Raw genomic sequence first — 27,359 nt, forward strand, 5'->3', positions numbered from 1 at the left:
TTAATTTCTCCATTCTTTGGGCTCCCATATCATCACCTATCAGTTGAATTGTAATTATTTTTTCATATGTTTTTCTCTCTCCCTCTAGACTTTGAGTTCTTTAAAGGCAGAAACCTCATCTTACTGATCTTTATTTTCCCAGGATTCAATACAGTGCATGGCATATAGAAAGTTCTCTGATCTGAAGGAGGAATGGTGCTGAATTAAGACATTTGTCCTTTTTCAGATTAGCAGGGTGGAGATACTTGGTGTTAAGTCACTTAAGTTTTCATAACTTTGTTTCCTCCAAATGAGCAAAAGATCTCTGACATGTTTTCAGTGCAGTTGACCCACTAACTGGTATGCCACTGATGTTTCAGGCCTGGTGTACAACAAAAAGCAGTCCCATGTTTTGTTCGTCAGTTCCTATGAGAAATTCTACAGAGAATCATAGCACCCACACAAAGCCAAAATAGGAGAAATCCAACATAAGTCCTATCATAGTATTATTATTACTTTTAAAAATTATTTCTTTTCTAGGAATAGAGCCTCTGACCCCAGAGAATATTGTGGTCTGTCTCAAAGGAGGCCACGCAGAAAACCATACACAGTAAAAACAAAACATAAAATATAGAAAGCCTTCTGCAGAGGTGAGAGGTGATATTTCACACTTTTTTTTTTCTCACCTGATAAATGATAGGGCACACTGCTAAATCTCCTTTGTTCATTTGAAGGTTGTTTCACATAATACTGATTTAAACCCATTGTTGTCTAGATTTCAGTCCTGAAGGCAGAATAGCTCTGAATAAAAATTTTTAAAAACTACATATCACATAATAATAGTTTGAAAGCACAGTTTTTCAAAAGTGAAAATAGAGAGGATAATCATCATAGTAATAATAGCTACAGTTTAAGAATCGCCTACTAGCCGGGCGTGGTGGCTCACGCCTGTAATCCCAGCACTTTGGGAGGCCTAGGTGGGTGGATCACAAGGTCAGGAGATCAAGACCATCCTGGTGAACACAGTGAAACCCCATTTCTACTAAAAATACAAAAAATTAGCCGTGCGTGGTGGTGGGTGCCTGTAGTCCCAGCTACTCGAGAGGCTAAGGCAGGAGAATGGCATGAACCCGGGAGGCGGAGGTTGCAGTGAGCCGAGATCCCCCACTGCACTCCAACCTGGGCGACAGAGCCAGACTTTGTCTCAAAAAAAAAAAAAAAAAAAAAAAAGAATGGCCTACTGTGTGCTGGACACCACTGTCAGTGTTTGTAATAGTGCATTGTTAAGGCTCAAATCAATCATGCAGAGGTAGGTTATACTTTTACAGATGAAAAAATTGAGGCTCAGGAGGATAAACAATTTCCCAAATGTTACATTAAAAGTAGCAGAGCAGCTATGTCTATATATACAACAACATGAATGAATCTCATAGCCATGAAGTTGAGCAAAAAACGTCAGATAGGAAAGACTATGCACTGTATAGTTACATTTATATAAAGATCAAAAACAGGCAAAACTAATCAATGCTCAGAAAAGTTATGAGAGTAGTTACTTTTGTGGAGAGATGTTTTACTAAGAGGAGATAAAAAGGAACCTTCTGGATGACTAGAAATGTTCTATATTTTGACAGAACATTATTTGGGGTGGTAGTTCAAAGTGTATAAATATGTAAATACTCACTTAGCTGCACAAAGATTTGTAGTCTTTACTGTATGTAAGTTATATCTCAGTTTAAAAAGTTAAGTAAAGTAGGGGAGAAAAATGAGTTTAGCTCTGTGTATTGGGCCATTCTCACATTGCTCTAAAGAAATACTAAGACTGGATAATTTATACCAAAAAGAAGTGTAATTGGCTCACAGTTCTGTAGGTTGGACAGGAAGCATGACGCTGGTATCTGCCTGGCTTCTGGGGAGGCTTCAGGAAACTTACAATCATGGTGGAAGGTGAAGGAGGAGCAGGCATGTCACATGGCTGGAACAGGAGTGGGAGAGAAAGGAGGGGCCACACACTTTTAAACAGATCTCACAAGATCTCATTCACTATCGCAAGGACAGTACCAAGAGGATGGTGCTAAACCATTCATGAGAAATCTGCTCCCATGATCCAATCACCTCCCAACAGGCCCCACCTCAAATATAAGGGATTACATTCAGCATGAGATTTGGGTGAGTACATACATCCAAACTATATCACTCTGTCTAGTTCCAGTGGTCCTAGTGATACCTAGATACTTTATCTGCAATTAGTTTCAAGTTTTTATATTAACTACAAACTCTTACCCATTTTTCCAGGATAGCCAAAAGAAGTCTTTACAGATAATTTAATAAACAACTGTATGTAAGTTAATGTAGCAGAAATTGCAGATTACAAGGAGGTTGGTTATGAAAAGTTGATATAGTAATCTGGGACTAAGTTTATAGTTTTGTGAACCTTGCTAAAAGAAGGGGTTTGAATTTTATTTATATAGGGAACTACTGAGGATGTATGTATGTATGCATTTGTTTCAACTGGCAAGTTAGATAGTATATATTTATAGTATACATTATGATGTTTTAAAATACATATTGTAGAATGACAAAATAAAGCTATTTAACATATGCATTACTCCACATACCATTTTTTTTTTGTAATGGGAATACTTAAAATCTATTAGAGAGTGGCAATTTTCAAATAGATAATATATTGCTACTAACTGAAGTGATCATGATGTACAGTAGATCTCTTGAACTTATTCCTCCTGTCTAACTGCAATTTTCTATTTTTTTTTAATTAACATTTCCCCAAGGTCCCCAAACCCCTAGCTTCTGGTTACTGCCATTTTACTCTCTGTTTCTATAAGTTTGACTTTTTCACACTGCACCTGTAAATAAGATCATGCGGTATTTTCTTTCTGTGCCAGGCTTATTTCACAGAAGAGTCTTTCAAAATTGAAGGACACATAATATCCTTCAGATTCATCCATGTTGTTGCAAATGACAGATTTTCTCTTTTTAGAGCTGAACAGTATTCCATTGTGTATATATATACCATGTTTTCTTTATCCATTCGTCTATTGATGGACACTGAGGTTGATTTCATATCTTGGCTATTGTGAATTTTGCTGCAATAAAACATGGGAGTGCAGATATCTCTTTAGCATGTTGATTTCATATCCTTTGAATATATACCCAGTAGTGGGACTGCTGGATCATATGACAGTTCTGTTCTTAAGTTTCTGGGGAGCCTCCAGACTGTTTTTCATAATGGCTGTACTAATTTACATTTCCATCAGCAGTGTCTAAGTGTTCTCTTTTCTCTATATTGTCACTAATGCTTTATTATCTTCCTGTATTTCTGCTATTCTAACAGATCTTAAGTGATACCTCATTGTGATTTTAATTTGAATTTCCCCGATGATTAATGATGTTGAACATATTTTCACATACTTATCATTTATATGTCTCCTTTTGAGAAATGCCTGTTAAGGTCCTTTGCCCATTTTTAAATTGGGGTTTTTTTTTTTTCTTGCTATGGAGTTGTTTGAATTCCTTATACATTTTGGATGTCAGCTCCTTATCATTTGTATGGTTTGCAAATATATTCTCCCATTCTATAGGTTGTCTCTTACTGGGAATTTTATATAAGAAATTTTAGAATCATATTTGCTGTTGTGGGTGAAATGGATTAGAGAGAATAAGTGGGAGGAAGAAATGCCTAGGAACAGAGAGGCAATTCAGAACTATTACAATAATATCAGCAAAAATGGGCAGATCTTGGACTAAGAGTTATGACTCTGATTGGCAGATGAAATAAAGATATATTAAGGAAGGAGAACTGACTAGATGTTTTGATCAATCAGATGTAGAGAGTGAGGGACAGTCAGGAGCTGATTGAAGTGAATAGGTGAACTGAGTCAGATTAAAACAGGCCCTATTCAACAGCCAGAAAAACAGGGACAAAGTATTTTATTCTGGTGAGAGGCTAACACTAGTCAGGTTCTTAGGGCTCTAGTGAAGTGATTTGGGATTCAGGGAATAATTGTAGTCCTTGTAAAAAATTTCAACGCTTTTATCAGTTGAACTGTATCTCCCAAAATTCTTGTGTTGAAGTCCTAGCCCCCAGCACCTCAGAATGTGACTGAATTTGGAGATAGGGTTTTAAAAGAGGTAGTTTAGACAAAATGAGGCCATTAAGATATTCATTAGAGTGGGTCCCAATCCAGCATGGCTGGTGTCCTTACAAGAAGACATTAGGACACACGGCTACACAGAGGGAAGACCATGTGAAGACACAGGAGAAGATGCCATATACAAATCAAGAAGAGAGGCCTCGGGAGAAGCAACTCTGCCTACATTTTTGATCTCAGACTTCTAGCCTGCAATTGTGAGAAAATATTTCTGTTGTTTAAGCTACCCAGACTATGGCACTTCATTATGACAACCCTAGCAAATACTACAAATGTCAACATGGACCTAAGTCCTTTTAAACCAGAGAAGGCACAAGCCATGCGAACTGGGTGCTAAATAATACAGCTCAGAAAGTAGGCAGGGCCACCAGGGACCCTTGGTTAGTGATCTTCTGGCCAAGAAGTACTTCTCAATCCTATCCTCTGGTAGAGATGGGACGTCTAATATTCTTTCAAGTTTGATTCTTATTGACTCAAGTTTGATTCTTATTGACTCAAGTTTGAAATCTCATTGACTTCAAGTTTGATTCTTATCTGTAGCAGAGCTGAGCTACAGATGAAAAGCCTTTAATTCTGATGCTAAGAAGAGGCAGAAGCAAGCAGGGGCTGACTAACAATCTCAATTTCAAAAAATAACTAACTGCATATCAACATATAGCATAAACGAATGTTAGATCCAGTCAGAATTGACTCAAAAATAATTAAGATATTTGTTTCTACTTGCACATTCCTTTGCCTTCACATGCAAAGAGAAATTCGCTGTGGTTCAACTGCTGTTATTACCCTGCATTACTGCAAATTTCTCTGAACTGATCTTTCTGTTTCATTATCGCCACTCTTAGCCCCCAATAATGAGGATCAAGGGCAGATCATTTTAGGCATGAATAGGCACATTGCCATGATTTTCTCATTTGTCTGTACACATTTGCCAAAAAAAGGAATTATCCAGATATCTTGACTCTTTGTCCTAGTCTCCTAAATCCAATTTCAAAGGGTAGATTCTTCCTTTGCAATTACTCTCACATCCATCCTTTTACATTTTAAATATCCCAGTTCCAGCTCTTTTCAGATCTTGCCTAAACCAGTACAATAGTCCCCTTACTTTTCTGCTTGCCTTTTAGCTCTTTCCTCGCTACCTAAATTCATCCTGCACAAAACTTTTATAAAACACCTTTAGAAAATGTTGACCACAATGCTCTTTTCCTATATATTAACCTTCAACAGATTCTGGTTGCTTATTCAAACACATTCAAACACCTCTGTCTAGTGTTTAAGACTGTGGGAATCTGGCCTTTTCTAGCCAATGCATAACTGCCCTAGCTTCCCAAATCCTCAAATGCATTGAAGTAGTTTCAAGCATTGCCCAGCACATGCCTGCCACACAGCCCGGTGCTTCCTGCCACACAGCCGGGTGCTTCCCACCCCTGTGCTTTTGTTCATATGGTTCCATTCCTTAGCCTGCACTCTGCCATGCTCCACCATGCTCCTTCAAGAACAGTTCAAATCCCAGACGCTTTTGCTCTCATTTTTCTCCCAGCATGAGATGCCCTTTTTTCTGTCTACTCATTCTACCCATCTTTCAAGGCGAAGCATAACTTCTAACTTACCTTTGAAGTCTTTCCTAACCATTGCGGCATTTAATCCTTTGAGAAAGGCTTTTGTGGGGTCACCAGTTACCAGATGTTGTCTGAGCTCTAGGGATCACAATTGGGTAAGACACTGTTCCTAATTTCCAGGATGATATCCTCTCCTCTTTCCTTGAGCTCCTATTGCAGTTACGACCCAAAGAATTGCCTATTAATAATGCAATGCCTCAGGAAATTTCTTCTGTTTTTAACTGCCAATTACATTTGCTTAACTTAAAAAAATGACTTATCTTCCCTAGTTATAGATTGTAAAGACTCAGTTTCCCCCCAAAGTATCTAGTTTAACATGGGAATAGAGAGAGATATACTATATGTATCAGGCATTGGGCTGCTATTTTTGCTAGTGCTTCTCCTGGTGTGATACGGTTAACAGTTCACTCTATGGGGTACACAAAACCCATGATATTACAGATACTGTTGCTTAGGATAAGGCTAAAGTAAATAGCGCCTAGTTAACTGTTTTTAAAAAGTGAGTTGATTTAAAAACAAATGTTAAATAGTAATGTTTCAAGTGATAGCTCTGGCAAAAATGGTAGAAGTGGTCCTTTAATGTCTTTCAAAGGCGTTATATGATATCACATTTATTCCTCAGAACAGTCTTTCAAATTGGAAACCAAAGTCCAGAAAAATGATAGAACTTACTCAAGTCGCTAACAGATCAAACTTTCCCCCTTTACCATAATACCCTTTTGCATATAGAAAGATTTAGTTTAATACTTGAATATGGATGTCTGACCCGTGTTTTAATACTCCATCTCCTCAAAAAGATTTGCTTTAGCTTTCTAAATCAAATCCTTCACCTTCAGAAGAATAAAAGAGGCACACCAGAGTCATTCTGGTGTATTTCTAAGCACATTTACAAAACATACAAGGAAAAGGACCTGATTCCCCGGCTGGGTGAGTGAAACGTTAATTCTTCACCTTGGCACCTCAACCTACAGCTGTAATAAGGGCCGTTATGCCCAAATAGGCCCTTAAACGGAAGACCTGCTGAGCAGAGACCCACTTTCCCAGCCCCGCTCAACTGCCTCAGCTTTTCTGCCAACTGACCAGGCGGAAGCAGCAGCAGGGGAGGAGGGACTGCAGGTAGGTGGGGAGGGGATCATTTTGAAAGCCCTAAATCCCTTGCAGGGAAGAAGCAGCTGCTCCTTGTTTTTCTAAACATCTGTCCCATCTGTCCCAGGCCACACCTCACCCTTTGGTGGCTCGAGTCAGTTAAACGTGAATTTGACAAGAAGGCCCTTCTGAAGGCTGGTTTGTGAGTGGAAATGAACCTAAGTGCCACCTAGAAAGTTTCTTCTACTGAGAAGACGTTAGTAGGGGGTCTTCAGCGGCACGGCTATTACCTTCCTTCATTTTATTCTCACAAAACACAGCTTTTACTGATAGAGGCGGGATTTGTAACGTCACCCAAATCAGACTGTACGCCCTGGGGATATTATTTCATAACATAGAGGTACTTCTAGAGCCCACATTTTAACCCCTAGGAGAGCCACAGCCTAATTGGAAGGAGAAATAACGATATTGCACATACCATACCGCCTTTATGGTAGAACAAGCTGTGCACATCTAGTGCCTGTGGCGTTTATCACATTTTTCAGCGTGTGGCTTTTATTTGTCTCCTCTGCCACACTGCTCCTTGAGAACAGGGAAGTTATTTTTATTGTTATTTTCCCCTCGTATTCAGAACCGTGGCTGGAACTTGGTAGGCATGAAATAGATATTTATGAATGAATGAATGTTAACGAAAAAAAGAAAAGGAACTGGATGATTCATTCGGTTCTCCGAAGGCGGGTGTGAGGGGCGGGGCTCGGACTTTGACCCAGTTACCGAGTGAGGCGCAGTCCCAAAGTCCTGCAAGTCCGGCTCCAGTCACTGCAGACCCGGGTCTACAACCGGTGCTCAGGCCTCCCGAAGCGAGGCTGCGCGCGTCCTGCACGGTCCCGCCCCGAAGGAGCGCAGCCACGCCCCCTTCTCTGGTCATTCCCTCTGCGAAGTCCGTTCCACTCTAGTTACAGGATTGGGGCGGGGCCGGCAGAGCGCAGGCGCAACGGGCGGCGGAAGTAGGAACCTGGGAAGGAAGAGGGAAAGGGACCTGGCTGTGCTATGCCAAGGGCGCACGTTTCTGTTGTGGGAAGCTCCAGGAGGTCGCACGTGCGTCCGAGCCCAAGCCACTCCCCTCCACTCCCCTCCCCGCTTGCCCCGGAGCCGCCAAACGGCCGGCTTCTTCTCGGCCCGCCGAGATGGCGCTCGACCCCGCAGGTACCGGGGCGGGAAACGGGGTTTGCTGAGGGGCTTTGCCCCGGGTCTCACACCGCGGGCCGTGCGGGCTGGAGACCGACCTGGGAAAGGTGCAGAGCTTTGGGTGGCATTGCTTCCACCAGCGTCTCCTCACGCTCGGCGTCTGCTTCACCCAGTCTTAGGTCATCTTCTCACTTGTTGGGGGTTATGGTTAGCTGAGGTTGCTTTTGTTGTCTAAACTCTCATGCATTGTGGTTTCTTACTTAACGCGACTCGTCTCTTCATTGTCACCCTCTTTTCGCCCCTTAAGGGCACAGACTCATTTAATGTATGGTGCAGACACTCTGGCCCCGGAAAAATTTTTATATTTGTTCTGGCGCACAGTTTTACATTTCTGTTTGGGAGTTCATGGACCCCGAGTTCATCCTTGTAACCCAACTTAAAAACACATTTCAAAGGATCCATCACTGTGGCAAGAGTCAGTTTCTTTGGGAAGGATCTTCAAAGTCTTGAATGTTGTTTTAATCTCCTTGCTTCCAGCCACTTCCGTTTGCAGCAATAGTTTACGTCCCCTCGAATTCCCGTCCTTGTGAAAGGTGACCTGCAGTATCTTTGCTTTAGGCTATTCTTGCAAGGGAATAGATAACAGTTTTGGAGGGAATGGTAATTGGTCTAGTCCATTTCTTTCATTTTATGGATACAAAAAGTCAAAACATTGAGAGGTGAAATGGCGTCAAACTTGGGAGATTCAGAAATGGGAAATGCTCTTTCGGAGCCTTCAAGGAGCATGAAAAATGTATGTAGCACAGAAATAATGTTTTAATTGAACACGTTATTACCATGCTAAGTGTTTTCTGTTATCCAACAGTATGTGATATGGTAGGTTCCTTTAGCTCCATTTTACAGATTAGGAAACCGAGGCGAAGAGAAGTTAAGTGACTAGTCCAGCAGGTAGTGGTAGATCAGGGAATACTCTAATTTGAAGCATAGAGGAGTTTTGGAACACAATGATCATGTTCATTTTGGACTCGGTGATTATGAAACAGCAGTTGATCTGGGCTTTGAGGGATGGAATTTCCAGTGTTTGGAACTGGAGAAGAGCAGCTCCATGAGCAAAGGTTTAGATAATAAAGTGCACTGTGCGATGCTTGGTTTCAGGATGACTACTATGATTTCGTTCTTGAAGATAGAAGGGGTAGGGTGTAAGTGAGGGGTGAGTAAGGAAGGTTCAGGTTTAGTCCCATATAATTTATGGTATTTCTTTTTTTTTTATTATTATTTTTTATTTTAGTGGGACGGAGTCTCACTCTGTAGCCCAGGCTGGAGTGCAGTGGCACGATCTCGTCTCACTGCAACCTCCGCCTGCTGGGTTCAAGCAATTCTCCCACCACAGCCTCCCGAGTAGCTGGGATTACAGGCACCCGCCACCACGCCCGGCTAATTTTTGTATTTTTAGTAGAGATGGGGTTTTGCCATGATGGCCAGGCTGGCCTGGAACTCCTGACCTCAAGTGATCTGCCTGCCTCGGCCTCCCAAAGTGCCGGGATTATAGGTGTGAGCCACCACACCCAGCCTAATTATGGTATTTCTGAACTTGAAGTGACATATAAAGTCATCTCATATAGATGAGGAGATTGAGACTGAGAGAGGTTAAAGATTTCCATATATCTATAATTTTTGAATTTAGACAAGGAAATTTGGGAGAAAAATCTTCATACTTGCTGTCTTCACTTGCTTACCTTCCAGTTACTCATAAGCCACTCCAATCTTGTGTTGTACCCAAGGCTGCACAGCTAGTTGCTGGTTGAATCAAGTCTGGTTAGAACCTAGGTAATTTCATTTCCAGTCCAGCGCTGTAGACCATGCCACCTTTTGAGTATTAATTAAACAAAGACTTGTTGAGTGTCTGGTATATGGCCCGTATTGTTCTGGACCCTAGGGAATAGTAGTATATAGGACAAACAAAATCCCTGCTTCCAATAAAGCTTATCTAGTGGTAGAAAAAGACAATTAACACCCCCTTCTCCTTCTACACAGACACGTGCGTGGGCACACACACACACACACACACACACACACATTTTTACAGATTGTGATAAACATGAAGAAAATAATGTCATGTGGTAGATGGTGAAGAGATTAGTCAGTGAAGAGCTTTATGAGGAAGTGTCATTTGAATTGGAATCTGAGGGATGAGAGGAAGCTAGGCAGAGTGTGCTAGGCCATCAAGTAGCAAATATTTAACTTGAATGTGGGTCAGAGTGTGGAGGGGATCCATAAGGAAAGATACTGGGAAAGTGAGTGGTAGCTAAATGCCTAGATATTGCAGAGGCTGCAAGGCCTCAAAGGCTGGCTGTGATAATAAAACATTTGGATTATTTCTAATGTCATCAAACGCCTTTAGAATCTTTTAAAGAGGGCAGTAACATAATTTGTGTGTTTATTACCCTGACTACAGTGGTAGCATGCATTGTAGAGGGGTCAGGTAATAAGTGGCAGAAGGGAGACAGGTTAAGAGATGGGAGCAGTAGTCCAGGCCAAATATGTTTGTATCTTAGCCAAAGATGGTAATAGAAAGATGGACAGAAATATACAGCATCATGAGGAGAAATTGACAGGACCTGCTGTTGCATTGAATAAGGATGGTGAGAGAAAGGGAGGAAATAGCATCTGGGCACCGTGGCTCATGCCCATAATCCCAATGCTTTGGGAGGCCGAGGCAGGCGGATTGCATGAGCTCAGGAGTTCGAGACCACCTGGGCAACATGTTGAAAACTCGTCTCTACTAAAATACAAAAAAATTAGCCAGGCGTGGTGGTGCACACCTATAGTCCCAGCTACTCGGGAGGCTGAGGCATGAGAATTTGAGCCTGGAAGGCAGCGGTTGCAGTGAGCCGAGATTGCGCCACTGCGCTCCAGCTTGGGCCACAGAGTGAGACTTTGTCTCAAAAAAAAAAAAAAAAAAAGGAGGAAATAGGGATAATTCATCTCCAAACAAACAAACAAACAAAAACAAGAAAGGGGGGAAATAGGGATAATTCCAGTTTTTTTTACGTCAGCAGCTAGGTGGAAGGTCATGGTCGAATCTAACAATGTGATTATTGGAAACTTCATCAAAGGAAGGAATGGAAGCCATGGAAAGTAAAAAAGTGGAGTCAGCAAGTAGAAAGATTTTTTTTTTTCCCCTAAATTGTTTTGTCTGTCTAAATTCCAGAATAAAGTGTATGGAAGCCAGTTTTTTTGTTTGTTTGTTTGTTTTGTTTTTTGTTTTGTTTTTAAATTTCGTGTTTATTTGGTTCGTACGTTGAAGCTTAGTTTCACATTTTGATGTTTTACTGCTTTGTACAGCCCACGATGGTATTTGCCCATATTGAGTAAATGAATAATAGATACACCAAATGAGGTTTGTTTAGCAAAATCTGTTTTCCTATTGGTGTATTTTGTATTTTCTGTGATCTTTATAGAAGCTTGATTTTCATTTGGCAGGAACTTTTAATTAACTTTGTAGGGTCTCTGTTTTCCTCAAGAAACTGTGAACCCAACGATGAAATGCAGGTTACAAGCTTACACGTAGTTTTTTTTTTTTTTTTTTTTTGAGACGGAGTCTCGCTGTGCTCCCAGGCTGGAATGCAGTGGCGTGATCTCGGCTCACTGCAAGCTCCGCCTCCCAGGTTCACGCCATTCTCCCGCCTCAGCCTCCCAAGTAGCTGAGACTACAGGCGCCCGCCACCACGCCCGGCTACTTTTTTGTATTTTTAGTAGAGACGGGGTTTCACCATGTTAGCCAGGATAGTCTCGATCTCCTGACCTCGTGATCCACCCGCCTCGGCCTCCCAAAGTGCTGGGATTACAGGCTTGAGCCACCGCGCCCGGCCACGTAGTTTTATTTACACTGTTTTCCTTTTTGTTAATGTAGCAGTAATAACACTCTTTGCTTATTGCCACGTTCTGGACAAATTTTCAGACATGATTTTATTCTCAGATGATGGCCCATAGAAACCTGCACCTGATAAATCTGATTTTTCACTTTCTCTATCAACTAGAAGTAATTCCTTTCTCCCTTCTTTGACCTTTCCCCATTTTAGTTAGGTTCTCTTCCCTGTGTCAACATGGATTCCTTCTCTACTTATGCAGGATGGGGCATGGCAGCCTAAGGGAAGTTTCCTTAATCAGGTGTGTGTGTGTCCCTGTGTCCTTCTATTGCTGTTTTCTTCCGGGGACCTAATGAAAGGAGGAAATGGGACAGAGATAGGGTTTAGGGGGTGGAAAGTGGGGTCACGAATTTCATGACATTCTATGAGAAGGTGTTTAAGGTATATGTGTCTTGGGAGGATTTCATTATGGATATTCTTGGAGCATTTGGGTTTCAGTACTCCAAGTGGGGGTTCTTTTAGTGGTTCCTGTGGGAATGTAGGTAAATTAGCTTTAGGGGTACAGGCACAGTACTAGCACTTACATTTACTAGAAAATTTTACTTTTTAAGTTAGACATCTAAACAAACTTGAAGAATCTTTTTTGAGAATTGTGTGTTTACTATGTAAAAGGTTGTGGAGTTGATTAGAAAAATATTTTGTTTTTTATTTTTGTTTTGATGGGGTTTCGCCGTGTTGCTCAGGCTGGTCCTGAACTCCTGGGCTCAAGTGCTCTGCCTGCCTTGGCCTCCCAAAGTGCTGGGATTATAGGCATAAGCCACTTTGCCTGGCCTATAAGAAAAATTTTGAGTTTATTATTGCCGCTATATCTCTAGAGTATCTTGTTAGACATAAATTACATTGGTGGCTCAGAACGAAAGAAAAAAGACTTGTTTAACATCTACATTTTGTATATTTATAAATTAAAAGTGTATTTGCCATAGAAAATACATTATTTTTGTCTCATTAGATTAACAACTCTCTGATGGTTGTTCTGTGAAATTTGAAAAACACAGCCTTAAGCAAAGACCATAAGAAAGAAAAATGGAGATCAAAGAGGGGAGTGTGTGCCATGGCAGTGGGGTAGGGGTTGGGATTTCAGTTCTGAAGCATGAAATGACCTGTAAACCATTTTAAGGATTTTGAATTTTATACTAAGAACAATGGGAAGACACTGCAAGCTTTTAGGTAAGGCAGTGACAAACAGAACTCTCTTCATTTTGTGTTGATCTGACTTTTCTTTAGATCAAGAATAACCTTGATCTCAGCCACATACTGCATATGTGATGTGTCTTTCCAGAGTATCCCATCTGGAGGCACATGGTATCTGTTTCTCATAGGTGATGTTAATTTTGATTGCCCACTCAAGGTTTTGCCCTGTTTTGTTGTATATTTTCTCTGTTTTGCAATTAATAACTAATCTGTGGGAAGGTTAAGACCTTGTAAATATTTGCTTCTCATCAAATATTTCCCTTTGATTTAGGGTTCATTTTTTTTTTTTTCTTTTTTACCTGATTCAGTCTTTCCCATAATGGTTGCAAAATAATGATTTTCTACCTCCAGCACACTCCCTTCACATTTACTAGATGGTTGTTGACATTTTACTGTAAGCAAGAGATTGCTTTGTTTCATTTTCATTTATTTGTGAATTTATTATTGGTATTTTTGGTAAGGACTCATGAATTCCTGTATTTTCAATGGTTTATACTCTTTTAATGTACATAATTATTTTTTGTGCTCGAGTTTCCCCAGATTTGGCCAGAGTTCCTTTCAAACTAGCTTCTGGATCTTTGTCATGTGCTGTCACCATTTTTTTGAGCATTTTCTTTTTATTCCCTCATACAAGATATCACTGCTTCATCTTGTACCTACCCTGGCCAATCCGTAGAATTACTTATTTCTCTGAGAAGCCCTGGTTCCTTTTAGATGGGCACAGTATTAGAGAGTAAGAGCCGGTCACTAGAACTGAATATAATTTGGGTGATTTATTAATGGATTGCCTTTAGGAAAAAAAAAAAAAAAAAAAACAAAAAAACCCTGTAACAGAGTAAGGAAAATAGGAGAGGGAAGGGGAAAAATCTGAGCAAGGGTGTGGTTTCAGGTCTTAGCCTAATCAGCTCTGGTGTACCACATGGTACATACAGTTTATTGTGCCTTGGAGGCAAGGGAGCTGGGCTTTCATGCCACTTTTCAGTCATTGGTAACTGCAGGAGTTGGGAGAGGGACAGCAGCAAGGAAAACAGCAAAGGGCTACCATGGCCAGGGGCAGTCCTAATAAGGTTGCAGGTATGAATGCTCCAACATTCTCTGCTGCAGGAGGGATACCAGCTCTGTCCTAAAAATAATTTATCTTGAATCTATTAGGAATCTTAGGACAGTGAGATTTCAGATTGTGACAGGTCAGATAGGAATGGGTATTTGCACACATGTGTACATACACACAGGTGTGTGTACTGCATCCAGTAAAGTGTCACAGGTTGTGGTTAACAAGTTTGAATAACACTGGCTTAAGATATACCTAAGGTAGGCTAAGCTGTACTTTTTTTGTTGTTTTCTAGGCCATCGTATATACTGTTCTCTCTAGAATTTCCCCCGTCTTCCCTACCCCCAAGTCTACCGAATTCTTGTTCATTTCCACAACTCAATTTAAAATCAGTTTCTTAGGGGGCTTTTCCTGATTGCTACCACCTCCAGTTAAAAATTTTTTGTTAAGGTTTAGGATTAAAAACTCCACCAAAATATCGTATTTTAGATACAAAGTCCTTTTCTTTGATGAATAAAAGGAAACCTACAGATATGATGTGCCTATATGTAACAAATAATTGGAGAAATAAAGAAAAACATGACTTGAAGAATAGGAATATTCTACCTGTGTAATATTTTTCATACGAATCCACCTCTTTAAATTCGTTAGAGACTAGGTAAAAGGATAGGTCAGTTAATTTCACCTAGATTATAGAGGATTGGCCTCCTACTCCCAGGGAGGCAGTGTACTGTTGTGGAATCAACACCGAATTTGGGAGTTAGTAAGCCTGACTTATTGTTTCAGACTTTGTCATTAACCTGTCCTTAATGACATAATATGAGATTTGAGGATGAGAAGTAGGGAAAGGGATATCAGGTAATCGCTAAGGTTGCTTCAAACCTTAAACTTCTGTGATTCTAAATATTAATACTTGTCCTAGGTCTCAAGGGGTTCTTGACTCCACACAGAAATAAATTCAAGATTATATCTTGTTGCCTGGATTAGTATCTTTTTTAATTTTTTGTTTGGGGTGTTAAAATCATATGTGTAAAATTCTGTGTTTTTGATATCTGTAGATGTCAAAAATATGAGAAGTATTACTTTGTACTTGATATAAGTAGACCAAACAAAATTGTACCCAAATGAAACTATTGATACCCAAGTTAACATTCTCCCCCACAATCCCCTATTCTATTTTTTGCATTTTTTCTTTTTTTTGAGACAGAGTCTTACTCTGTCACCCAGGCTGGAGTGCTGTGGCCAGATCTCGGCTCACTGCAAGCTCCGCCTCTTGGGTTCACGTCATTCTCCTGCCTCAGCCTCCCAAGTAGCTGGGACTACAGGTGTCCGCCACCATGCCTGGCTAATTTTTTTTTTTTTTTGTATTTTTAGTAGAGACAGGGTTTTACTGTGTTAACCAGGATGGTCTTGATTTCCTTTCATGATCCACCCGCCTTGGCCTCCCAAAGTGCTGGGATTACAGGTGTGAGCCACTGCGCCCGGCCTATTTTTGCATTTTTAAGTAAGAAGATTGCAGGAAAAAATTGTTAAGAATGTGGTGTTTACCATTCTGCATTGTGTTCTGCTACAGAGCTGTTAAGGGAACAGGGAGATTCTTACAGATCAAAAGATACGTTAATTACCTAAACATGACTAATTGGAATGTAGAGTGTCAGATGTTTATGCTGCAGAATAAGGAACCTTGCTTGACTGATTCATTATTGTATACACAATTCCTGGTGTGGTGATTGGTACATAATAGGTACATATGTATTTGTTTACAGTATATCTGTAACTATCAAATACTAAAAGTCTTTTAAATATATGTGTCATTTGTTAAGCATTAAAACAATTTTATTGCATATTTACAGTATGCTAGGAGTTAGAGGGAATTACAAAGATGAGTTAGACGTGGTCTCTGACCTCATTAAACTTAACTGTTACTCGCAGTAGTTCTCAGTCTAGCTGCATATTATAATTATTTGGGGAGCCTTAAAAAATATCAATGCCTGGCTTTTACCGCAGCATTTCTGATTTAACTGGTCTGGGGTGGGGCCCAAGCATTAAGAATTTTGTACAGTCCTCTCAGGTGGTTCTTTGGTACAGCCAAGGTTGTGAGCTTCTGGTACCGAAATCTTTCTTAGTCTATTCAGGCTGCCATAATAAAATCTTGTAGACTGACTGAATGACCCACACAACATAGACTGGGTGGCGTAAAAAACATACATTAATTTTTTTACTATTCTAGAGACTAGGAAATTCAAGACCAAGATGCAGGCAGATTTGGTTGCTGGCAAGGACTCTTTTCCTGACTTGCAGAAGGCTGCCTTCTCCCTGTGTGTTTACATGGTGGTGAGTGGGGAGGGATGGGGGAAGAGGAGGTTGGAGGAGGAGGAGGAGAGAGGGAGAAGAAGAGAGAGCCCTCTGCCTCTTATGAGGCCACTAATCCTATCGAATTAAGGCCTCCCCTTTATGACCTCATTTGACCTTAATTACCTCTCAAAAGCACTATCTCCAGATACAGTCACATTGGGGGTTAGGGATTCAACATATGAATTTGGACAATGGTAAACACAATTCAATTCATGCCAACCAGTGATCTAGCAGGAGAAGATTGCATATATAGTGTGATATGATGTGTTTAAGTCCAGGTGTGGTTATAGCAACAGAACGAGTGCAGGCAAAATCTTGGGGTTAGAGAAAGGAGAAATCACATTTTAGTGCTGGAGGTCAGGAAGAACTTTGGGATGGAGAAATGTTGAATTGAGTTTTAAATAAGTAAACTCTGATAACAAAAAATAAAAGGTAGAAGATGGAAAATAGAGACCGAGATTGAACTACAGTTTGGCTTTACCTGTTACTTGCTGCGTAATGCACGATTGCTTTGAGCTTTCTGAGTCTTAGTTTCTTTATACCTGCTTCTAAATGAGATGTTTGTAAACCAGTTCCATCCATCACCCTTTTCTTCTTTCTGTAAATACTTACCGTGTTGCTTCTGTGTACTATATAGCTGTAAGCTGATTTTTCAGGTAAGAAGGGTAAAATAACCACTAGGTTGGCAAAATGAGGGTTTACATTGTAGAAAATTTAAGTTGGAATTGAGATGCTGGTGGGACTTAGAAACCACCAGTAGATAGTTGAAAATGTGGAGAGTTGGAGATGGAGAGGAGCACTGAGAACTCAGTATCATAAACACCATCTTTAAAGGTGGAACCTTGTGGGATTGCCCCAGGAGGATTAAGTGCAGATATTACCTTGAAAGTGTGTATACTTCTAGTATTGTGACCATTGTTCAGGATATTTTTGAAACCCCTTTAAGATTTCCTTCCAGATTCTTCAGTACACTCATCTTAATATCCTCATTTTGGCAAATCTTTGTTCTGAAAGTTAATTTGAATTTCAGCCAAAGTTTAACCAGAGACAGTCTGGTGAAGGTGATAGATGATCATCCTGGGAAATGCTGCCTCTTCCCTTGTCTTGGTTTGTTTTGTGTTGCTATAAAGGAATACCTTAGGATGAGTAATTTGTAAAGAAAGGGGTGTATTTAGCTCACAGTTCTGCAAGCTATACAGGAAGCATGGCATCTGCTTGGCTTCTGATGAGAGCATTTATGCTGTGTCAGAACATGGCAGAGAAGACCAAAGAGGAAGCGAGCATGTGTGAAGAGGGACCAAACGTGAGAGGCATACTGACTTTTACAACAACCCAGTCTCTTGAGAACTAGTCAGTTTCTCTGAGAACCAGCCCACTCTGAAGAACTAGTCCACTCTAGCAAGAGCAGGAATTCATTACTGCTAGAAGGACACAAAGTCATTCATGAGATGTCTGCCCTCATGACCCAAACACATCCCACTGGGCGCCGCCACCTTACACTGTCACACTGGAGATCAAATTTCAACATGAGATTTGGTGGGGGCAAACCATATTGCTCCCACCCCAAAACAGTTATATTATGGAACTGGTTTTCATGTTTACTTCAGATTAGCTCTGAAGCCATACCAAGAAAGATGATGTGATTTGAGCAAAGGCTGAGTCTTTGAAAGAAGTGAAAAATAAAATAATTCAATATAAAAATATAATATGAAAATAATTCTCCTATCCCATTATCAAAGTATTATATTTTCTTTATAGGAATTCTATGAAATATTGTAAGATAAAAGAACCAGTAGTAACAGGGTGGACAGAGGCTTGAGGAACATTCATAGTGTTGAGAATATTACACAGTCTTCTAGATTCATATGAGAAAAAAAAGTAAATCAGGCAATGTATTGCTAAGAAGGCCACAGGTATGCTGTCATTTATTACTTTGTCAAATGTCTGCTCCTGTGCCATAACACTGCTGATTTTCTACCGGATATCAGTGGGAAATTGTGCTTGCAGGGGCAAAGACAGTCTTGAAGTTTTACCAAATAAAGTAAATGTGAAACTTGTTCATTTAAGAAATTATGGCCACAATGGCGGTTGTAACACAGTTCTAAAATTGGCATGTCTTATTGCATAAGTTAATTTCCTGCTTTAGTATACTTTTAAATATGTTGTCCCTTTCTGGCCTCTTCTTGGTTAAAGCAGTGTGGGTGGAAGAGGAAGTTTTCACACCTAGCAATCTGCAGAATCTGAGGTCCAAGAAATAGGTGCTATTGGGAAATGGGCACATCTAGTGTGAACAAGGTGGTTAATTAACAGTGAAAGCTGATAGGACAGAGAAGCTCAGATGAAGCATACTATTGTGGGATATGGGTGGTACTTGACCCAGAAGCTAAGCAGAAATAGGCACATCTACCTCACTGATGTACTTTCCGTATTTTGTAAGCGTTTGAGCTTATACAAAATTAGATTGTTAGTGGCTGACCTAATATTTGATGTTTATTCCCTTTAAATGTGTTTTTCAACCAACTGACAAATTGCTCCTCTTGCTTTAAAACATTTTTTTTTTCCCATGGTAGGAAGCAGAATCAGAATTCCCTTTGATTTTACTTTCTGATAAAAAATTGAGAACTATGAATTTTTGAATATTGCTTATTCAAGTGGTGCTTCTGAATCACAAACTTACTGTCTAAGTGTTGTTTCCCTGCTTCAGCATAACGGTGGAAGCTCACTTAGCCTTGTTTGCTTAAGTGTCCTAAGGCCACAACTCGATGTGCATGGTGGTGTCATTGAAGGTTTAGAACCTAGGTTACATGATCTTGGCATTGGCACTTTATTAGAGGCTTGGTTCATTTCACCTCTGTGAGCCTCTACTTCTTTATCTGCAAAATGAAATCAAAATACCTGCGAGAACTGTTATGAAGACTTTATATTCATTGCCCTCATCTCCAGGTTTCACAGACATAGACAGGCTGGAGCATTGTGGGGGAAAAAACATCTCTCCTACTCCTGATTTCCCTTTTTGTTTTTGTTTTGTCAGTTCAAGTATGGCTTGGAAGGGAAGAAGGTGAATTTTCCTATTCTAAGATGTCACTTCCTTTACCCTTCCTCATTTTACTCTGTCATTATAGCAAGAAGGTATGAACACACTGGCAAGAGGAATATCTGGTCATGAGCATACATATCTTTGTGCTGTTGAGGTAAACTGGTGTCTGCCTAGATTCCTGGTGTGAAGCACTTAGTGAGAACTAACAATTGAGAACTCTGGTCTCATTATATTGTACATCATGCCTTCTTCCTGGGGCTCTGCCTTTTGAAGCTCTTCATAGCTAGTAAAGAAGAGGGGCCAGTAGAAGGTGGTAGCTCACTCCTGTAATCCCAGCATTTGGGAGGCTGAAGTGGGTGGATCACTTGAGTCCAGGAGTTTGAGACCAGCCTGGGAAACATAGTGAGATCCCATCTCTATAAAATACACAGAAAAAAATTAGCTTGATGTATTGATGTGTGCCTGTGTTTCCAACTACTTGGGAGGCTGAGATAGGAGGATCACTTAAACCTGGGAGGCAGAAGCCGCAGTGAGCTGTGATCACGCCATTGCGCCCTGTCCTGGGTGGCAGAGTAGTACTGTGTCTCAAAAAACAAAAACAAAACCCCAAAAAACCCCAAAAATACTCCCCCCAAAAAGCTAAACAAACAAAAGGGACCCAAATATAGAAACTACTGCTAATGAGAACATTGTTGCAAGTTTATTACAAGCATTTTTCATGTTTTTCCTACAGAGTAAACGGTAGCACCAAACTGTCTTCAAGAACAAGTAAGTGTAACTAGTAAATTTTTTAAAAAGTGGCATTACCTAAGTATCAAATTAGTTAAATTAGAATGTTTTCATTATTGAAAGGGCATAGCTTGCCCTTCATATATCACATTCTTTCCTATTAAAGACTCTGTAATATTCTGATTTGCTTCACTGTTGTCTTTGTGGATTCATAGCAAGTGCTGTTGTCAGTAGCCTTATAATCTAGTACTGCCATATTGCAAGAACACATGAGCCCCAAAGCAAAATATGAGCTAACAAATTCAGCCAGTGAAAAAGGTGAAAATTGACTTCCAGGTGATGATAGAATGTTGAGAACATAGAGCTTTGGAAATTTTCCCTGGTGGTGTTATCCTGATTCATTAATTCAGTATAAATTTATGTGACTATACAGTAGCAAACTTTCAAAATTTAATTTTTAGTTTTTCAACCTCTGAACAAATGTATAACATATATACACCAGATTGAGATTAAGAGAATCACTTTGTAATATTGTGAATAAAAATTGCCATATCTATAATATTTGTAATGTTGAAGATAACTTTTTCAAAAATTATAATTAATAAATCATTGATATTTAGTGGCTGGTATGCTATCAAGTAGGAAAATCTTTAGTAGAATTTTCATATTTTTAATACTGTCATTTCTGATTTAATACCAAGAATTTGGAAAATTTGAAATCAATATTAATACAATTCTGGAATTATTTATTTGCCCTAGGAAGTTTTAGAAGAATGATCAGATGCCTTGACAAACCATCAAGTTTTAAAACTTGACACGTTTTAAAAATGTGTTTGATAGGAATATTATATCTTAGAATTCATAATGTAGGTAAATTTTTATTATAATTTATTTTTGGAAAAATGGTTTGATATTACAAATCTATGTCTGTATTCGAGGAATTGATTTAAAGTAATATTGCCTTAGTCATTTAAGACCTAGTTGAAAGATTTATAGAGCAAAGAGAAGATTCATCAGGATGCATTATGACTAAGTTGTGTAGATGAAAATTATATATGTGAAAAAAAGTAACAGTTTGAAATTGATTTTATAAATAGATCAGTATAATCCAGTATCTTCTAATCTGTTTAGTAATTACACTGAATAGTTATTGAGGCCTAGTTATGATTTATTCTGTAGGCAAGGCAAAAAGGAATTTGTAGGGATAGTCTCAGTTTTATTCTTTTCTCTGTAAGTAAGCATCAACTTTCCACTCTATAAGATGTGTCACAGTCCCTTCAAATTCAACATGTACACAACTGAATGTCTGTCTTACCTGATCCTTCTTTTGTATTCCTTAGCTCAATAAATGGTCATATCCTTTTACTTGAAGCCAGAAAACTAGGAGTCCTCCTTGAATCATCCTGTTCCCTCAGCCCCTTTAGGCACCATCAGGCTTGTAGGAACTCCCTCTGAATTTGTCCTTTTCTCTCCATCCATGCTTCCAGTTCCTTCTCAGTGCTTTGTTTTGTTTCCTCTTTTTTTTGAGACAGAGTCTCACTCTTGTCTCCTAGGCTGGAGCACAGTGGCATGATCTCGGCTCACTGCAACCTCCGCCTCCTGGGTTCAAGCAATTCTCCTGCTTCAGCCTCCTGAGAAGCTGGGACTGCAGACGCGTGCCACCGCGCCCGGGTGATTTTTGTAGTTTTTTTTCACTAGAGACAGGGTTTCATCATATTGGCCAGGCTGGTCTGGAACTCCTGGCCTCAAGTGATCCGCCCGCCTCAACCTCCCAAAGTGCTGGGATTACAGGTGTGAGCCACTGTGCCCGGCCTGTTTCCAGTGGCTTCTGGCAAAGCCAAGGAAAAAGAGAATGTGTAAATAAATGATATAGCGAAGAGTTCAGGCCTATGGGCCAAATCTGGAAAGGCTTATAAGCTAGGAACGGTTAGTAACATTTTTGAAGGGTTGTTTAAAAAAAAATATATATATATATATATACACACACACACACATCCACACACATATATATATAATACATATATACACACATACATGACAGAGATGATATGTAGCCTGCAAAGCTTAAAATATTTATACTCTGGTTCTTAACAGAAATAGTTTGTCTACCTTTATATAGGCAATGAAAATTAGAATACAACCACAGGTGTCATAAAGAGAAAAAGAATTATGTGAACCCCTTCATATCATTTTTTTGTTTGAAAATTTAAGTGAAATAGATTGTGTCATTGAGAAATATAATCTTGCTAAAACTTCAGCCGACTCTAGAGTAAGTAAAAAGCCCTTACAAAATTGAAACAAAAGTTAAAATTATCTTTGTGCCTGTGTGTCTTACACATACACACATACATACCCCCAAACGCAGGCCCTGATAGGTTGTGTATCGGTTAGGATTCCACCATGGAAATAATCAGTAGGTGGAAAAAACATATATATCTTAACGTGTATATATATACACACACACATATATATGCATATATGTGCAAAATACCTTCACAGCATCACCTGAATTAATGTTTGCATGAATAACTGGGGACTATAACCCAGCCAAACTGACCCATAAAACTGACCATCACAGGTGGTCTTTAACAAACTTTCAAGGAACTGAGAATAATCTTTGTTTTATACACAATGTTCTAGATAATATAAAGGGAGAGGAAGGTCCCTAATTTATTGTTTAAATAATACAACTTTAACACCTAAACAATGCAAACATAAGGGAGGCAAGTCATAAGCAAACACCGGCATAGTGACAACTGAAAAAATTTTAAACACAATTTGAGCATCCGAGACAGAGGTCTTGCTAGTTACTACTTAACCACTTTTCTAAAGGATGTAGCCAGCAAGAATTAAGAAAGAGGATGCAAAACTATTTCTGTGATTGTCTACATAGAAATTGGAAAAGAATCTGTTGTCAAATTATTAAAATTGTATTGATTATAAGGACAACATAAAAAATCAGTTGAACCTAAACACTAGCAGTAAATAATTACAACAGGTTATTTATGGAAAGACACATTTACCAATAGAAATCTAATGAAAGATGAACAGTAACTTTAAAGAGAAAATTATGAATCTTTTTGTCTGCTTAGTAACCTAATTTCTAATAGTTATGGGTTGAAATCTTCCACTGTGAGTGCAGATTTCTGTAATTTTTAAAGCTAATCTATTTTAAATTGAGGTAAAATATACAGTGAAATTTACAGATCTTAAATGAGTTTTCATAAATGTATATACCCTAATGAAGACATTTTTCAGAGAGTACCTTTTCAGCTCCCATAAATAAGCACTGTTGTAATTTTTATCACCATAGATTAACTTTGCATGTTCTTGAATCATGGCAGTATGTACTCCTGTGTCTGCTTTCTTTTGCTCAGATGTTTTTGAGATTCACCTAGGATAGATCACCCACCCTACTGATAGTAATGGTATACCAATAGTATCATTGTTTTTTATTGCTAAGTAATTTTTGGCTATTCTGAATAATGCTTTCGTAAATAGACTTGTACAAGTTGTTTTCTAGACTTATATTTTCTTTTTTTTTTGAGACTGAGTCTCGCTCTGTTGCCAGGCTGGAGTGCAGTGATGCGACCTCGGCTTGCTGCAACCTCCGCCTCCTGGGTTCAAGTGATTTTCCTGCCTCAGCCTCCCAAATGGCTGGGACTTCAGGCACACGCCACCACACCCAGCTAATTTTTGTATTTTTAGTAGGGATGGGGTGTCACCATGTTGGCCAGGATGGTCTCTATCTCTTGACCTTGTGATCCGCCCGCCTTGGCCTCCCAAAGTGCTGGGATTACAGATGTGAGCCAGGACTTATATCTTCATTTATCTTGCATAAGTGAATACCTAAGAGTGGAACATATTTAACTTTATAACTCAGCAGTTTTCCAGAGAAATGTATCATTGCACAGTCCCACCAGCAAGATATAAAAGTTACAGATGCTCCACATTCTCTCCAGTGTTGATGTTGTCATTGTTTTTAGTTTTAGTCATTCTCTTGCATTCAAAATGATACAAGGGGTTTCATTTGCAGTCTCTTAATGATTAATGATTTTGAGCACCTTTTTATATATATATTTACAATTTGCATATCATCTTTTGTGATGTGTCAGTTCAAGCCTTTTGCCCATCTTTTATTGAGTTTTTATTATTGATAGGTAGGGGTTCTTGATATATTCTGGACTCAAGTCCTTTGTTTTATTTATTTTTATATTACATATATATATATGTAATATATATTTATTTTTATATTACATATATATATATATATGAAGTAAGTTGTTCCTCCTGGTCTGTAGCATGCCTTTTCAAAATTTTCTTGTGTCTTTTGATAAACAAATGATTTCATATTAGTGAAGTCAAATTGATAATTTGTATACTTTATTTTTACTGCCTTATGCCCTCTTTAAGAAACTGTCTACTCCAAGGAATTGAAGGGTCTTTTTTGTTTAATAGTTTTAGTTTTTACATTAGACTTATGATCCATGGCCAATTAATTTTTGTGGTTACTGTGAAGTAGGTGGTCAAAGGGTTTAACTTTTTTTTTTTCATGTTAATATGGTTCTGCCACCATTTCTCGAAAATACTTTTATTTCTTCATAAACTAGCCTTGGTTCATTTGTCAATAAATTTGTTGTATATACATGGAAATATTTCTGGATTCTTTTGTTCTCTTTTGTTACATTGCTCTTTTTGGTTACCTGAATTATGCCAACACTACATTGTCTTGACTTCTGTGGCTTTATAGTATGACTTGTAATCAGGTAGTTGCTCCATAGCATCTAAATTTGTTCTTCTGTTTTAGTGTTGTTTTGGCTATTCTGTGTCCTTTGTGCTTCCTTATACATTTTTTCACTTTTTTATTATAACTTTATTTTGTAATAATATAATAATAATAGGAAACTGCAAAATCATGCGGTTTCCATGTATCTACCTTCTTCCCTTTCCCTAATGATGCTATCTTACATAACCATGGTATGTATATTCTCAGTGGGTGTGATACTGCCTTCAAAGGATAACAATTGACATTGGTGGAGACAAAAATACTCTCAACATATAAAGCACTGTTACACCTGCAGTACGTAAACATATATGCTTTATCTGCGATATTAACATTTCATAGGGGTACATTAGGAAAAAAATGTCAAAAAAGGCTCCTTTTAGGGCAAAAATGAGAAAAGGTTGGGACAGGCTCCTATAATGAAATGTGAACACGGAAACTGGGAATTGGCAATGGTATAATATCGTTGCTTCAGGTACTAATCTTAGTCAAATTTCACCAGTTTTTTACATGCACTTTTTTTGTTGTTCTAGAGTTATATGACATCTAGATCATGAGGATTTTCTCCTTTGATTGTTTGTAGACATTTTTTTCTTTAACTTTTTATTTTGAAATAATTATAGACTCACATAAAATTGTGAAAAATACTATATAGACTAAGTGTCCATCTCATAGCGTTCCCCAGTGGTGACACTTATATATCTGTAGTATAATATCAAAACCAGGAAACTGAAGTTGATACAGTACTGTTAACTAGATTATAGACCATTTCAGTTTTCACCAGTTTTTACATGTACTCATATGTGTGTGTATATAATTCTGTGTAATTTTATACCATGTTTCTTTTTTTATAGGGAAAGCGTTCAGAGTTTTACTATTAAGTATGATGTAAGCTAGAGGATTTTTTGTAGATGTCCTTCATTAAAGAAGTTCCCTTCTGTTCCAAGTATACTGATTTTGTTTTTTATGAATGCGTGTAGAATTTTGTACAATTTTTTGGCATCAATCGATATGATTATATGGTTTTCCTTTTTTAGTCTGTTAATATATCTATTGGATTACATGGATTGAATTTCTAGTGGTGAACCACCCTTGCCTCCCTGGAATAAATCCAACTTTGTTGTTATGTATCTTTCTTTTTATGTATTGTTGGGTTTGATTTGTTAATATTTTGTTGAGGATTTTTGTATCTGTGTTCATGAGGCATAGTGGTCTGGATTTTGTGGGTATGTGTATGTGTTTTGTAAATACCGTTCTTGCTTTCGGTATCAAGGTATCTGTGCCTTCTTGAGTGAGTTTTGGTTGTTTTGTGGTTTTTTTAAAGGAATGTGTTCATTTCATTCTAGTTGTCAGGTTCACTGACCTAAATTTGTTCATAATATTCCCTTATTATTTAAAAATATTTATCATTTCTGATGTATGAAATTTGTAACCTTACTCTGGCTAGTGGTTTATAAATTTTGTTAATCTGATCCTCTCAAAGAACCAGCTTTAATTTCATTTTTTTTCTTTTATTTGTGTGGTATTCTTTATTTCATTGATTTATATTTTGATATTTATAATTTCCTCCTTTGCTTGCTTTGTGTTTATTTTACCCTTTTGCTGGTTTCTCAACGTAGAAACAAGTTGATATAAGACCTTTTTTCATTTACTAGATAGGTTTTTAGTGCTACAAATTTCCTGCCAAGTACAGTTTTAGCTGGATCACATAAATTTTGATATATTGTTTTTATTTTATTCATATGAAAATACTGTCTTATTTCCTTTTTGACATTTTCTTAGATCCTTGGGTTATTTAAAAGTGTGTTATTTAGCTTACAAATATTTGAAGATTATCCAAAGATCTGTTATTGGTTGCTAATTTAATTACATTGGTGTCAGGGAACATAATTTGTAGTGCTTGAATTCTTTCAGATTTATTGAGGTTTGTTTTATAGCCACAGTATGGTTTATTTTAGTAGATGTTCTGCTGTTATTAGGTATTCTATAAATGTTAGTTAGGTCAAGTTAGTCGATAATGTTGTTCAAGTACTTCACAGTTTTAACATTTAAATATATGTTTTTGTAATATGATTTATATATTTTACATTTGTATATCATGTGTTCAGTTTTTTTCTGTCAGAGCATATTCTCTGTTACATCTTGTGAGATACTTTATTTTACAAAGAAGGTTACAAAATTATCTCCCATCTTTCATGCTTTTCTGTAATGTGGTTTTGTTACCAAGAATGGAATCTGATTTCCTTCCA

General features: G+C 38.4%; 1 protein-coding gene across 13 annotated transcripts in view; it reads left to right on the forward strand.

Annotated features, from left to right (window-relative positions):
- Window positions 1–7,809: 7,809 nt before the first annotated feature.
- The window catches only part of CMC1 (C-X9-C motif containing 1), an 82,607-nt gene continuing 63,057 nt past the window's right edge, over window positions 7,810–27,359 (forward strand). For 7 of the 13 annotated variants that reach the window (XR_004182319.1, XR_004182320.1, XR_004182321.1 and 4 more), the window contains exons 1-3: window positions 7,810–8,053; window positions 16,437–16,524; window positions 20,332–20,366. Coding sequence is in view for 5 of the 13 variants with exons in the window: in XM_031663785.1 (XP_031519645.1) it covers window positions 8,035–8,053; window positions 16,437–16,524; window positions 20,332–20,366 (142 nt within the window). In the remaining 8 variants the exon portion in view is untranslated. Of the gene's footprint in view, window positions 8,054–16,436; window positions 16,541–20,331; window positions 20,367–27,359 lie in introns of those variants that run through there. The other 6 variants (XM_031663784.1, XM_021934925.2, XM_017955977.3 and 3 more) reach the window with 6 other exon arrangements.

Source organism: Papio anubis, chromosome 2 (genome assembly GCF_008728515.1).
Source record: "Papio anubis isolate 15944 chromosome 2, Panubis1.0, whole genome shotgun sequence".
NCBI lineage: Eukaryota > Metazoa > Chordata > Mammalia > Primates > Cercopithecidae > Papio > Papio anubis.